General features: G+C 43.8%; 1 protein-coding gene across 1 annotated transcript in view; it reads left to right on the forward strand.

Moving 5' to 3' along the window:
* Window positions 1-15,746, forward strand: part of LOC121289376 (protein AKNAD1-like) — a 33,131-nt gene that overhangs the window by 11,456 nt on the left and 5,929 nt on the right. Inside the window, exons 4-6 of the mRNA XM_041208754.1 lie at window positions 2,246-2,320; window positions 6,516-6,663; window positions 8,511-8,665. Coding sequence (XP_041064688.1) covers window positions 2,246-2,320; window positions 6,516-6,663; window positions 8,511-8,665 — 378 coding nt within the window. The remainder of the gene's footprint in view (window positions 1-2,245; window positions 2,321-6,515; window positions 6,664-8,510; window positions 8,666-15,746) is intronic.

Genomic DNA, 15,746 nt, shown 5'->3' on the forward strand with positions numbered 1-15,746 from the left:
AACATTCTAAATAAAAAAAACCCACAACATTCAAAAAAAACAGAATAGGCCTAATCTCCCAATGTTAAGTGATCCTTTAAAAAATTCCATGATCCTGATCCAGATCTACATATTTTCCAAAAATCCAATCAGTTTTTCCCTGGCCTATATCCTATCAGTGTACCAGGTTTCATTGAAATCCACCCATTAGTTTTTGAGATATATTGTTTACAAATGGATAAACAGACTAACAAACAGGCAAAACCATTGCTTCTGTTCATCTTCAATCATAGAGGTAAAAAACCTTGACCGTAGTATTTTAACATAATTGTGTCCAAAGTGCAGATTTTCTACAAAAGTTATCAATTGATGTGAATATAGAACATCAGGCAATAAATCTATCTTTGATCTTGGAAAGTATAATAGGAAATGTGATATATGATCATTTGGAAAGTTGGAGCAATTATTAGGGATACCCAGCAGGCTTTACAAAGCACAGACCCTGGCTCTCTAACCAGATTTAAGGAAATTACTAGAATGATGAGTGAAGATAGTCTTGATATCTGGATAATTTTTTTTGACACCCAAAAAAACAGTTGAAAAAGAACCTCAGACAGCTGTTGGAAAAAATCTGATCCTGTGCAATTATAGGGCAATATTACACTAGATAGGTAGCTAGTGAAATCACATAAGCAGAGAGTTATTACTAAGAGGATTGATCTGATTTGGGCTGGTCATGAGCTGAGTTCTATAGTATTGAGTTTGTTGTTCATAGTTTTCTTATTGAGGACTTAAATAGAACCATTCTTAAATTCAGCATGTTATGAAAATGTGCACAGAGATTAGTAATTCAGAGCCCAAACAATAATTCAAACACAAAAGCAAAATGCTGCAGATGCTGGAAATCTAAACTAATTGAGGCATGATATTATCTGCTATCATCCAGTTAAAGGAAGCTCAATGCATGGTTTCTCAATTTGTGTGATGAAGTATCAGTTGGTTGATAAATCATTTGATTCATTGATGGGATCTACCGATATACCCCTGCCATCAAAAAGGAAGACTGGTAATGGTAAATAATTGCAAAGTTTACTTCTAAATTTATTGCATTGAGCAGTATTTGAGCTTTATTTTCAGACTTTATGATGCTGGCTCAAAACAGAAGTTTTATTGCCTTCTAACACTCAAAGTATGGTATATGATTTCAATTAAGGAGGATCGATTTTTATTAAAACTAAGAGATCAGGCGTGCAGAACAATTATGCTACCGACTCAGTGTCCTCTATTTTTCTGATTGGGTCTCAGTTGCATCTGATTGCCAAGCTTCAGTAAGATCTGGATCTTATTTGGAAATAAGCAAGAAATCAAGACTTAGTTGGAGGATGGGAGACAATCCGGGGTCGGGGAATGGGGGATGGGGTATGAAAGAGCCAGCAGTGGTGTAGAAGATTTTTTTGGCCCCTCCCCTGGCCCCACAAAATATCTTGGAAATATTACCTGTGTCAGTTAAGGACTGCTAATATAAGATACTTTATGCTTAGTGTCAGTAAGGACACAACTCAGGACCTTGATGCAACTTTCAAGTGTCATTGGGCAAAGTATGTCATCGGACCATGATTTGCATGTCTTAATAAGTAGGCAGTTGTTCTGGACATCAATATCCAGCATTGGTTTGAATTGAAAGTGGGCAGATTCGAGGCAGAATGGGGCAGTTGTCGTCTGTCCCTTTATTTGAGGACGACATCTACTCAGGAATGTGAGTTTCTGCCATGGGTCTTCATGTGACTGCACAGGAAGATTCTTGATGCACAGGTCTTTGGGAACATGGGGCAGGGTGCCCCATGAGGTAATAGAATTCAAAATGCAGGACTTCTTTTTCCTTCCTTCTCTGCCTCATCATTGAGACTCAAAGCATGATGCAGCTTGACGGACAAGTTGTCGCCATTCTGGATGATTGGTAGCAAGCTCCTGGTCTTTGAAGACCATACTGCTGTCACGCTTCAAGGAGCATTTTAGAGTGTCTTTGAAGCATTTTCTTTGTCCTCCACAGGAACTAATGGGGCAGTAGGTTCAGTGCAGTGATTTTTGGAGCTCCATCGCCCTGTTCCTGCACAGTGAATGGAGTGAAAATTGGCCCCTTAAATCTCAGAGAACATAGGATTGCCACCTATGCTACTGCAAATGTTGATGTTAAACTAATCTCTTTGTCTACAGGTGTTTAGAAATTAGCTGTCTTTATAATTTTATTCTCATGCTCTGTTCTTAGGAGGAGTTTGACAAGCTATTAATAAAATATGCAGAAGCTGAGAATACCATTGATCAGTTGCGGTTTGGCGCTAAGGTAGGTGCATTACCAATCAGCAACAACATGCAGGTCTTTTGCTTCATACAATATAATAAATGGATTGTTGTGAGTTGCACCTTAGACTGAGATTCCCAGGCCACAATTTTCCATCCCCATTAGCATTGGGTGCATGACGGTTGTGAGCGGACAATATGGCGAGAAGGCCAAAAATCATTTCACCACGTCGTGAAGCCAGTTTGCGATCGTTCGCTCCACCCATCAATGGTGGGCCACCTTTCCTACCACCAGACATCAGGAACATCATTTTAATAAATTTGCATGTAATTATAATCCCTGCCCGCCGGAATCATCCCCCCATGCTGGATCTTCCAGGCACATCGGTGTGATGGCGCAACTACATGTTTCACAGCTGTACATAAGCGACATGCACCTGGCGAGCTGCATTTTGCTTTGGACTTCGAGGTTTGTTTGCCTATCTTACCTTGGGCAGCACTCGCGATCGTCAGCACCAGGCTTCGTAGGCAGCACTACATCACTTTTAGAGGGGCAAGTCTCTACCTACCAGAGCAGCCATAAGGCGGAGGTGGCTTTTCAATGGCTGCAGGGCTAGGGATTGTTTGGGGAAAGGGGAGAAGAGGCCTCAGGCAAGGGAAGAGGCTTCAGGGTGAGGACTGTACTGAGGAAATGGGGGTATTCCAGTATGTGTGTGGGGGTACATTTTGATGTGTGCAAGTGGCCTCAAGATAGTGCAGGCTGAGGAAGCATAGAGGACATAAGGCCAGGTGGAGATGTGAGGGTGTGTGTGAGAGAGTGAGTGGTAATGTCCGTTGAGCTGGGAGTGAGTGAGATGTTGGTGATTGTGTGACGGCTTTGTGAGTGCATGAGTTTACAGTGATGAAATGGTTGCTTTAACCTGGTGGCATGGATGAGATCACTCAACCTCTTTCTGCACTGGATAGCCAACCTCTTCTGTGCAGCATTGGTACTGACCACCTCCTAAGCTAGAGTGGCGAGATTGCTGGACCTGCTGCAGCCAGAGCAGGGGTGCAGGACATCACGGCAGGCCTCCAAAAAGCATTTCAGTGACAGGTCATTGAACTTTTCTTGGCTTTCAGGGCCATGCATTCACTGGAGCAGTCCTGGGCTACAAGCATTGAGAACTGTGTGCGCGGCTACAGTTTAGATATGGCACCAGGAATGAGGAAACGGTGTGGTAACAGCATGGCAGGCGATTCAGAGGCTGCCCGCTAGCAAGATAGCATGTTTCCTGTGGCTGCATAAGTATTGAGGCAGGAAGCGGACGATATAGCGTGAAAAGCCACCATTGCAGCCAGCAGGTAAAACAGCCTTTTTCCTGCCTGCTACCTCACTTATTGCAAATCTGGGATGATTCCTCACCCAGTCTCAGTCCAATCTTGCATCCAGGGTTTCCTAGATTGCAGTACCAGCTGTCTGATCACTCTGATAAGAGCCAGTGAAATGGCAAAGTATTTGCCACCATAATTCAGGCTAATGATTTCCATTACTTGTATGGGGGATGCAGACCACTGAATGCATTTATGGTTTTCGGTGACCTTTAGTTTGCATAATTTAAGTCTGAATTGGGGTCAATTTCTACCTAGTTTAGCTCCTCTGCTTGTCTTAATTAATGTTTTGTAAACAACATTTTTAAGAATTTACTACTATAGTCTTCATCTAAACACACATCTTGTAACTCACTAGAATTAGAAATAGATGTATATTTAACTAACCATTTGAAGAGGAACTGAAGTGGGAAATATAACAGTTGGTGCTAAGGCCATATTCTGGTAATATGAACATTTATCTATTTACTTGTTAATATTTTGGCACTGTGATTGCCAATAAGTCAAGGCAACCTTTGAGCCTTTTGGTCCCTCACCTATGTCCTGAATTCCATCAATCATCCAATTAGTTGCCTGTTTTAAAATTTTGATTTCATTGTCACTTTTATGAACTTAGAATTAAAAGTATGGTGGACTGAATTGTCTTATACTCCTTTTATTGTATGTGCTTACTAATGATTCTGAATTGGTTACACTACTTATTGTGCTGGTTAGAGGCAGCCAGAAATAAATATTGGGCAAAATGCAGGTGGTGGAGCCCGTAAAATTTTCTGGTTGGCCTTTGTGCCTCCTACCTGCCTTTGTCCCAACCTGTCAGAAATTTTACAACAGACAGGTAAGACCTAGGGCAGCCTATCTGCCCTTGCCCGAATTGAGGCCCACTTACCATTCAGTGCAATTTTGAGGAGGTCAGGACCAGATTGGGGGACGAAGCTCAGCAGATTAACCTACACGGGCATTGGGTGGGAAAGGGAATAGGGGTGCCTCCAACACTGGCCCCCTTTCCTGATTGGGTCCCCCCAAGGTCTTTTCTTCCTACTAGGTGTCCAGTACCCCCTGGTCTTTCCAACATGATCCCCAGCTGCCTTGCGCAACAGCACCCCCTCCACCCCCAACCTCCCCCTGGGCCCACCCCTGCTGCCCTCGCTTTGAAACCCACAGACCTACCTTTCTCCTGGGCTCCTGGCACTTTGAATCTGAGGACTGCCTGTAGCACGTGGCCACCACTCCCGGTGGTGGTACTGGGACTACAGAGCTGCTGGCCAATCAGATTTGCCAGCAGTTCTCTAGGGCAGGACTTCCTCCCGAGTGAGGAGCAGAAGTTCCATCTTCATCCAATTAACACTCTACAGAGTGTTAATTGGCTGCGGGCCTGCCGACATCAGCGGGGTTGCATTCCCACCAACCTTATTGGCAACATGTGGAAAACCCCATCATCTGAAGAATCCTGCCCACCTTGTGTGGAACTCCCTTGATGTGATATTGCGCAGTTCTTTTCTAGTGACATTAAGAATGAAGGCTGTATTCAATATTACAAATGCATGAATCAATATATTTCACTTAGCAAACTGTAGGTCAATAAATATGCTACCCTTTTAATTTTGATCATTGCTGTTTTGGATCAAGCCATTCCTCTTGCTCTCATTCTAATAAGATTTAACTATGACAACTAAGGAAAGTTACTTTAATTTTTAATCCACTATGCATCTCAGTTTAATGTAGTGGCTTAATGGAAGCATAGATAGTTAAATGTAAGGGTATAATCTTAGTTTCCCCCTAATTAACACATAGTTTACTTAAACTTCGAGGGAAGCATTTCCAAAGTGAAATTGGTTTATTCTAAGGATATGTTAATATGACAATTTTAAGCACCACTGAGAAGCAAGATGCTAAAGTTACAATATAAATCTGGAGTTGGGATGTAACCTAAATTCACAGAGAAATGGGCTTAGATTTAGTGCTAGTGATGGGAGTTCCCATACTCCGACTGGCTGGAGAGCCCTGGTGGGAGCCTGTGTCACTTCTGTGGGGGAGGCCTGATGCTATTCAAGTGTCCTCAGGCATGCAGTCAAGTCCTCAGTAGGGCAGAAATTCCACCCTCAAAAGCTGCCAGCCAATCAGAAACTCGCAGCTCTCCATTGCCGGCAGTGCCAGCAGGAGCGGTGGTTGCTATCAGTAGTGCTCCAAGGCTCAGTCTGAGTATCATCGCTGACTCCCTGGACACAGGTGAGTGGGGCAGGATTTACTCGCAGGGTGGGGTTTGCCAGAGAGAGGGGCTTTTGTGGGGTTGGAGGCAAGGGCGGGGGTTTGGATTGCAGTAGTTCTCCCCCCTCCTGATGCCATTTGTCTTGATCAGGAATTGAGTACCTGACAACGAGGGATTCCCCACTATGAGGTCACAGGCAAATGCGACAGAATTGCTGGGCAGCCATTTGGAGGCATGAGAGCGGCACACAAATCTCATTAAATCTCTGAGCCACCACTAAATTCCAATGGGCTAAGGGATAATTGCAGGCTCATTAATGACCCTAACTGACATCCCGCTGCTGGCGAGTGGGATTCCTGTGTTGAGCCCTTCCTGCCCCTAATTTAATTGGGGACAGTTTTCACGATGCTGAGAATCCGATGTGTGTGCATACTTCTGCCTGATTCTACTGCACCCTTGTCCCCCCACCGCGACCAAGCTCGTTCTGGGGGCTCCATTAAATTTCAGCTGCGGTGTGAGACCCCCCCCCCCATCTCACTCTCAGAAAGAAGAACCAAGCCACTGCACTTCCAAAGTGCAGCTCAGTGGCTGCAGTATAAATACAAGCTTAGTTTTGCTAACACAAAACATATGCTAATTTTAACTTTTATTCTTTTAATAGGTATCTGCATACTCTGATTCAAGTCAAAATCAAACAATTCAATCTGGAACTTTGTCACCATGCTGTCAAATAACCAATTTGACTGGTCCTCAGCAACATCAAACTCAGCCAGGATCTACCTCTGATGCAGTCATGCTCTTCCCTTTAGGTAAACAATTAAATTCTAAAATATGGACTGGCATTGTATATTTCTTTCAAGAATTATAGTAAATATGAATGATTAGGTGTATCTGAGAGGAAGCAGGCTAACATGCTTGCATTCAAATAGCTATTTTGTTATAGCTTTTAATTGGAAAACTTCAATTTTGGTTAATTTCCAGATTTTCATTTTGATCCCTTTCCCTAGTTGCCAACATTTTTAATATGCTAAGAAAGCTAGCAATATTAATTTATTACGTTGGCCTACATCTCACTTAAGATCTATATAATAGGTAGCTCAGCTCAACAATCAAGAGTCCCTAAGTTAATGAAATCACAAGGTGCATCGAAACTATTGTAAGTGGACATCCAATAAAATTGAGAGTCTGCTCTCAAAGACAGATTTAGGGCACGATTTTTGGGCCCTGCCAGGGTCAGGAACAGAAGCAAATGGGGCCTGAAAATTATGAGACAGCCAGCATGCTGGTTTGTGGACCACATTCCCACCATATTGGGCAACCTGGGTTCATGACCTGGCATGGCACATGCCCCCACAAGGTAGGCAGCCAAATAGGCTCATTAAGAGCCTTGTTAACCCAGGATGAAGGAGGGTGAATAGGATGTTCCAATCAGTTCAATCACCTGAAAGTGAGAACTCAGTAGCAGGCTGGGGTACTAGCGCTCCAGGCAGGCCAACAGGCCCTCCCTACTGCCTGGGTGGGACTGCTGACAAATACTTCCCTGTAGAGGGGCACAAATGCTCATAAGCACCTGGCATATGATGTAGCAAAGCTTTGACCTGTTGTAAGTGATGAATGTAATCCGGTTAATACAATTATTTAATGCCCCTCTGGTGCTGGGTCACACTTAACTGTTGTAGGTCGTACCAAGTTAGCTATTTACTCTTCAAGTTGGCTGAATCCTTTTCAATTTTAACTTAAATTTTCCAGTATCTTGCCCTCTCAAGAGTGAAAGAATGAACATAAACATTTTTTAAAATTTGAAACTGAAGTCACAATATATGTAGTAGAGTATTCTTTAAACTACTGCTGTCTTAGATTTTTTTAATATGAAATAGTAACACAGGGACTCCAGGAACCTGTGCCATAGGTGTTCATGAGATTTAAAACCCTTTTGTTTAAAGATAGGCTGTTCTATCTAACAAGATTATATCCTAAGTCTTAAACATCAGAGAAATTATGAATGATTGGCTTTGTAACCATTACTTTTTTATTATTCTTAGAAGGTATGGCTCAAAAATAATTCTCAACACATTAAAATGGGTGGCTATAGTTTTTTTAAGAATGTTTCTTCTGCCCATCCCATTCTTGTAAGTGACTTTTTTATTACTTTCTAAGGCTCCCTTTACTCCAGGCATCTATTACATCTAGTACAACAATCTAGAATTATTTGTAGGAAGCAGCATGGTCTACTTCTGTAAAGTGTTTTTTAAATTGAGCATTTTCAAATGTAAATAATGTTAAAATACATACATAATTACATCAGTCTTGAAACAGAATGAGTTCTTTTTGTCCCAGGTATAATTTGTTTTTAAATTTTCACCTTTCACAGCCCAAGATACTGACAAATACAAGTTTAAAATGGGACATAGACCCTAAGCTTGGAGAACAAAATTGGGGCAATGTAAGGAGATTTCTATTGTACACCATATCTAATTGGTATATTGTCACTGTGTTAAAAATAATCTGTCCTTATGGTGAATTAATCATACATTAAAAAAATGAAAACTTGCCATTTTCAGCACATCTATTAGTAAATTATGAATTATATTGCAATTTTTAAATATTTAGTGTTAAACGTGACATTAACGGAAATCGGTATTTTTGCTTTTTGAAGAATCAGCATATGACAACTGTCCAATGTCATTATCGGTTATTTTTGCTGGAACCCAAGCAAATTTGTGCCAACCTGTTGCTGAGGTTTACAAGACAACAGAAGCAGAACGAATGGCTCAGGAGCTAAATAAGCACATTGAATATTTTAAACATCAGGTAATTAACTGACTGAAGCATAATCTTGCAAACTACTATAGCAGTAATTACATGTATAAGATTAAAAGAGGGCACTAAACATAAAAGCTTAGAGTGCAATAGTTTCCAAATTCTGCATAACCTAAATTTAAGTATATGAATGGGTAATTTGAGGAAGTTGATAACAGACTCCATATAACAGTGAATAGGTCATTTAAGAACACAGGTAGAAACGCTGTACAGTACCTATATTTGATAGTGATAAATTAGCATTGTCACTTATGACAGAGGCTGTTGAGGAATTGCAGTTTTCCAAACTACAGCATTGTTGTTACTGCCAACCTGATGACATATAACAGACTTCTATTCACAACATTGCAAAATGCTTTGTATGAATTCATAAGAAGCAACTTATAGTGGCAGCTAATGTAGTATTCCAGGGCTGGATTTTCTCAAGAGGTAAGAAGTCTTGCTACTGGGACTGAAAGTGGGCAGGATCTTGGAAGGCCCCTTTGGGAACATGCTGAGAGGCCACTAGGGTTCACCTAGCAGTCTCCCAATGTGGCATTGGAGCACCCGGTGCCGGTAAAAAGCCAGTGGGGATGGAAACTGGCCCTTAATTGGCCACCTAATTGACATGATCGGGCACCCGGTGGGCAGCTGCTCTGCTGAGGTACCCACCACTAAGAATAAGCCATGGCAGCAGGAAGATGTTGGCTCCCTCTGTCACCATTTTATGGGGCCTCCTGCCTCCCAGCCTGTCTCTGGTTGGCTGGGAAAATTCAGCTCACATTTTCCTCCAGGAAAAGTTATTAAATTCTCCAATACTGTTCATACAGTACCAAAACCAAAAATAGCCAAGAACGTGTATGTCCAGTAGATGGAGCAAAGTAGAAGCTGTTGAATAGATTTCCAAGGAGAGTTTTATCCAAAATGGGTGAACATTTTCACCTCTTTTAGCGCCGCAGCTAATGATGGGGTTGGTGTTGGGGCAAAATAAGCTAAAAACTTCAATACTAAAAACTGCAATTCCTGAGCAACCTGTGATATTTAAAGAACAACACCAATTGTTGCTTGTAAAACTAAGTCAAAAAATTGGCTGATTAAATGTAAACTGAATTTGACCATTTGTTTTCTGTTATTATTTTTTGAACGCAATTATAATCAAGCACTAGAAAGGAGATTACATGATGAATATTTCACATTAAATGTAGGGTGACACACAAGACTTGAATTTCAATGGGAATCAAGTTACAAGAATTGATTCCTTTAAAATGTTTTCTTCAAGGAATTGCTTTTAGACTGGAAAATCCAAAATAATTTACAATTGTGATTTTGCAGATTCCATAACATTTTATATTTACATAGATTAAACAATCAAATATTATCGGTGATTTTGGACTTTTCTTTATTTGTTTCTTTAGTTGCTCTAGTTACTACTGTTTTATTCATTACAGTGGTTTCCATAGTCACTGATATCTTCCTGTTATTGTGATATCTAATAGAATAACCTGTGAAACATATACGCACTCATAGTTTATTCTTTTCTTAACAGACATTCAACACCAAAGTTCAGTGAGAATAATATCTATGTTGTATTTTGAGCATCATTGTTCAAATTAAGTTCAGTGTAGGTGGATTGAAGTATTACTTTGCATGAGCATGTGAACTGATACATACTGATAAAGAAGATGAAAAGAGGCATAAACACTAGCAACACAAGTTCCTTTAAATGAAATATTGGCATATTTCAAGATGGAAAATATGTTGGTGACAATTTTGATGATAATTTAATAATCTAACACCAAAAGTCTCTCATTAATTGAATTCATCTATAACGTGTTAACTAAAAAAGCAAATCTGAAATGTTTAAATATACTTTTTATAGCAGTCCTAGATTGCTTAGCATTTGATTTTAAAGCACGTAGTGCAGAAAGCAAAAATTCAGAATCCAGTCTTTCAATAATTACTTAACTAAAGCTTATAACATCAATCAGTCATTTCTTTACAAATACAGCAGAATTCTATTTCTTTATGGTAGATTGGTGTCCTGACCCATTGGCTGTCTATTTTATCCAGCACAGTTCTTTCCATTTTGAAATATTAAAGGAGAAATATAGGCCAGAATTTTCTGGCCCTGCTGGTGCCATCAAAGCAGGTGGAGGGGGAGCAATATGGCGAGAAAGCCAAAAATCGGTTTTGCACCGTTGTGATACTGGTTTGCAATTGTCCACTCCACCCATCAATGGCGGGCTGCGTTTCCTGCCACTGCACGTCAGGAACCTAATTTCAATACTTTAGCATCTCATTATAAGCACTGCTCGCCAGAATCATTCCCCCCCCACATCAAATTTATCGCCCACATTGGCTTGACTTCAGAACGGCCTGCTTCATGACTGCCTTTAAAAGGCATGCACCTGGCAACCTGAATTTCAAGGGGAGATCGGAGGTGAGTGCACACAACTTTGCGCAGCGCTCGCGAGCATCGTCAAGAAAGAGGTGCTGCCCATTTGCAGGGGGCACAGGAAAGTCGCTTTTTGCTGGCTGGCTTTCAGTGCGGTGTTGGAACAAGGGCTTCAGTGCAGGTCAGGTGGGGCAGGGTGGGGTTTAAGGCAGCACAGATTGAAGGATGTACTCAAGAATATGCCGGGGTTGGCGAGGGGATGTGGGAGTGAGGGAAGTGGCCACGCACTTGGAAAAGTCTCTCAAAAGTGAGCATCAGCTCCATTGACATGCTTGGTCTCGGGCCTCTGAAGCTTTTCTGCCCGCTCAAGTACCTCAACAGCAAACAGCATGAAAGTGCCACCAAATGCTGCAGAACTCTTCACCCCTTGGGTGCAGACTGCAAATTAATGTGTGTTTTAGTTGACAGCAGAGTAATTAGCTGACTAGGCAAGTTTTAGATTTCCCCTTGTGAAAGGTGACCATGGCGCAGTCATTGATGGATGTGCTCACCACCCCTTGCAATGTCTTTATTAAAGTTTAGACTAGTATCAATCATGGTTCCAGCCAACAGCGTAGCCTTGCAGTGTGGGCTAGGAGAATGCCTGCGCCTGAAATGAGAGCACAGCATGCAGTCCAGTGGCCGAAACTGCTGCCAATCAGTCAAGTGGAGTGGGGCGAAGGTGGGTGGAGTTTTGGACAGCCAATGAGCACACTGCGCACTGACCATCCAAGTGGTGGTCAGCACTCTCCTGCATGTTTGAAGGGGCCTTCAGACTTAACCAAAAGAGATTCTTAGGTCACCTATGCTAACCCATGTATTTCTCTCTTTGATCCTGCAGGAGGAGAACATCAGGACCATGCAGCTTGGTGATTTAGCGGTATACCTCATGGCTTACAGGGAGCAGAGTAGAAAAAGAAGAGAGTATCAGAGGCTCCAGGCTCGGCAAAGGGAGAGATGAAGAGGTGGCAGGGCCTGTTGCACACTCAGCTGAAGATCCACAGCAAGCTGTCACTCGTGGGTGCCTTGCGAGACCCAGGGTCAATAGATGGTGCTTGTCACTCCTTTAGATGACTGAGAACCAGTGTTGCCAAACACTGCTCATGTCTAGGGAACTGGTCGGTCACATATGCCACCTACTGCAGGATTTGGTGCCACTGGGACATGGTGGGCATCCACTGCCAGTGGTCATGCTTAATTTTTACACCAGTGGCTCCTTCCAGGGCTCTACAGGTGACCTGTGCGGGATCTTGCAAGCCTCCACACACAAGTGTCTCCAGGAAGTTATGCACCCTATCTTCACAAAGGCACAGAACTTCATGCATTTCGTCTGGGATCAGGAGAGTCAGGAAGCAAGAGCGCTGGGATTTGCGCAGACCTCTGATTTTCCACAGGTGCAGGGTGCCATCAACTGCACTCACAGGTCTCCATGGCAACAAGCAGTCAACTACGTCAACCACAAGGGCTTCCACTCGCGGAATGTTCAGCTTGTGTGTGACCACCACAAACGCATCCTACAGGTCTGCACATGATTCTCAGGGGGCATCCACGACTCTACATCCCTAGCAGGTCTCAGATCCCTGACATCTTCCAGGGTCCAGAGAGGCTGCAGGGTTGGATCCTCGGGAACAAGGGCTACCCACAGAGGACGTGGCTGATGACACCCGTGCAGTGGCCTCAGACTGCAGCAGAGCGATGGTATAGTATGGCTCATGCCACGAACCAGACTTTGGTGGAGCAAATGATAGACATTTTGAAAATGAGATTCTGGTGCTTTGACAGGTCCAGTGGAGCACTTCAATTCCATCCACTGTGGGTGTCGCACTTCATCTTCAATTGTTGCGCACTCCACAACCTGGCGCTGCAACGGGAGGAGGACCTGGCTGAGGAGGAGGTGGAAGAGCTGCATGTCTCCTCCGAAGTGGAGGACATCAAAGGCGATGATAATAATATCCTCAAAGGCGAGGATGCTGGCGTGGCGGCCATCACATTGGCCAGATGAGGCAGGCACACTCGGGAGTCCCTCATAGCCACAAGATTTGTGGAGGATAATGATGAGATGCAGTGAGGACAGTCCTGACATCGTCACCTTGCATCTGTGAATATTTGACTCCTATGTGGCTGATGGCACACATACTCTCAGTGCTCAGGCTCATGTAATGGATATACAGCGGAGGCCCTAATGGTCGGCAAACTCCAGGAGGATGATGACGACATGCAGTGAGGAAACTCCATAGACCTGCACAGAGCCTCTGTGAATGTCACACTCCTGTCTGACTGAGGGCAGCTCGCTTGCGTTCTGTGATCAGGGGTATATCATGGAAATGCAGCATGAAACTTTAAATGCACCTGATTCTTTCCTGATCCCTTCAGGAGTGCACCGTCACCGGTCACAGATGCTGAAGAGATGGGGGGGCCAAACCCACCTGAAAGGTGTTGAGAGTACACGGAGAGAATGACAGAACTCTGTGGTGCCTGCCCATGACATTCTGGCATCAATGAGCACCATTGAGGTGCAGGCATCACTAATGTGTCCAATGAGTGTGAAGCTGGACCATCACTTTAGTCTGAAGGTTGCAACACTGCTCAGGGAAGAAGCTCTGGACTGAGACACCTGCCTTTATCTTGTCCAGGAACCAAGGTTTCACATCTGAGTAACAGGTACACTGCTCATCATAACAAGGAACCATAGGCAAGGAGACATTCTTGGAAGTTTATTTACAATAGTGAACATTATGTACAAGTGATTAATACCTCTGCCCAGGTTGTACAACCACATCTTTTAGCTGACTCCTTGAAGAGAAGGGGAAGCTGGAGTGAGATTGAGCTGCCCCGCATCCCTCTCGCATTGACACCATTGGAAGCCATCTACGGTGTCAGCGATAGAGTTCAGCACATACAGCAGTGCAGGACCAATGTCATGGACTAAGGTCTCCATGGCGGCTGCCATCCTACCAGTGTTGATATCAGTGCATTGGCATGCCAGCGCTATCACCTCAGACTGAAGACGGATGGACTCCTTCAATGTGCCTTGCAATCTGAGGAGTGCAGCAGACACCCATCCCCATGTTCCTGAGCTTGCCTTTGCAACTCCAACAATTGAGGTATGACCGAGTCCAGAGGCTCCTCAACTGACTCAGATAGCAGATTTCTGGCCTCATTCGGTCCTCTGAGTGCCAGAAACCTGGGAAGTCCTTGCCTCTGCCTGCTGTGGATCAGACAGTGTGATGTGCTCACCTAAGCCTGTTCTAGAACTAGGTCCCACCAAGGTGTGTGTCTCTGCACTGGTGGAGGGTATGGGTGAGCACTGTGACGGTCTTCAATTAAGGTGAGATCAGATTCTTTGTGTTTTTGGGGCCTGAGTCCTGGACCTGGATCATGGACCTCCTCAGCTGCTTCCCAGATGTGCCTGCAAAAGCAAGGAGAGATAATTAGTGTATGGCAGGGGACTGCGGAACAGGGGAACTGACTCACAACACGGTTATCTGATGGATGTTGCACTGCTGGATCCTCACTTGGTTGAGCACTGCCGACCTCACCGTCAGCGCAAGAATGGTCCAGGTCATCACTGGCCAGCTGGTTGACTCTATTTTCAAAGCCTGTGAGGACCTTGATGTCAGACGTTCCTCCATCGGTCTGCGACCTCTCCCTTTTGTTGTGTGCCAGTTTGTCCTGCATGAAGACAGATGGAGAGAGTGTAAGCAGGACGCCTGCCTGGCCAGATGAGACGGATGCCTGGCATGTGTAGGTGGTGAGTAATGTCATGGACAGGATGAGGACATGATCTGCAGGGGCAGATGAAGGTGTGTGTGAGAGAGTGAATGGTGATGTCCCTTGAACTGGCAGTGAGTGAGATCCCTGTGGATATGTGATGGGTTTGTGAGTGTGTGAGTTGAGAGTGATGAGAAGAGTGACTTACCCTGGCGGAACGGAGGAGATAATTCACCCTCTTTCAGCACTGGATAACTGTCCCTTTTTGCAGGTCGTTGGTGCTGACCACCTCCCAAGCTGGATTGGTGACCTTGCTTGCTGGTCTTCGCCCAGAGTGGGGGTAGAGGACTTCATGGCAGACCTCCACTGCGCCCGAGTCACCTTTTGGGGCAGCATATTCCCTCCCTTTGGCAGCCATGACTTTCCAGCAGCTTTCGATCCCTTAGAGAGTGCTAGGGTCTGTGCAGATGTACCCTTTAAATATGGTGCCCAGATTACTGAAGGCCTGAGGTGATGACAGTGCAGGCAAATCAAAGGCGGCCTCTAAGCGATCCGGAGTGTTTCCCATGCATTCATTATTAATGAAGCGGGACATGCCAGGAATGGGATGATATGGTGCGAAAACCTGCCACTGCGACCAGCGGGTAAAACGACTTTGTCAAGCCCGCCAACATACTTAGTGCAAGCCTGGAACAACTCTGCTATGGTCTACTGAATTGCTGTCTTTTTTATCACCTCTTTCTGCCTTATTTTATGTTTTGGAGCTAATTACAGGTACTTTGAAAGCAGACATTTTGTGTAGAGAAAGTGGATTCTGGACAGCACTCCCAATTCTTGATGTCACATATGGGAATTTCTTATGCAGTCCTTCAAACATTTAGGATTATTTGGCAATTCAGTAGGATATGTTGTCTATTCAATTAGTTGCAATTAATATTTTTGTTGTAT

The sequence above is a fragment of the Carcharodon carcharias genome, chromosome 16, assembly GCF_017639515.1.
Source record: "Carcharodon carcharias isolate sCarCar2 chromosome 16, sCarCar2.pri, whole genome shotgun sequence".
Lineage (NCBI taxonomy): Eukaryota > Metazoa > Chordata > Chondrichthyes > Lamniformes > Lamnidae > Carcharodon > Carcharodon carcharias.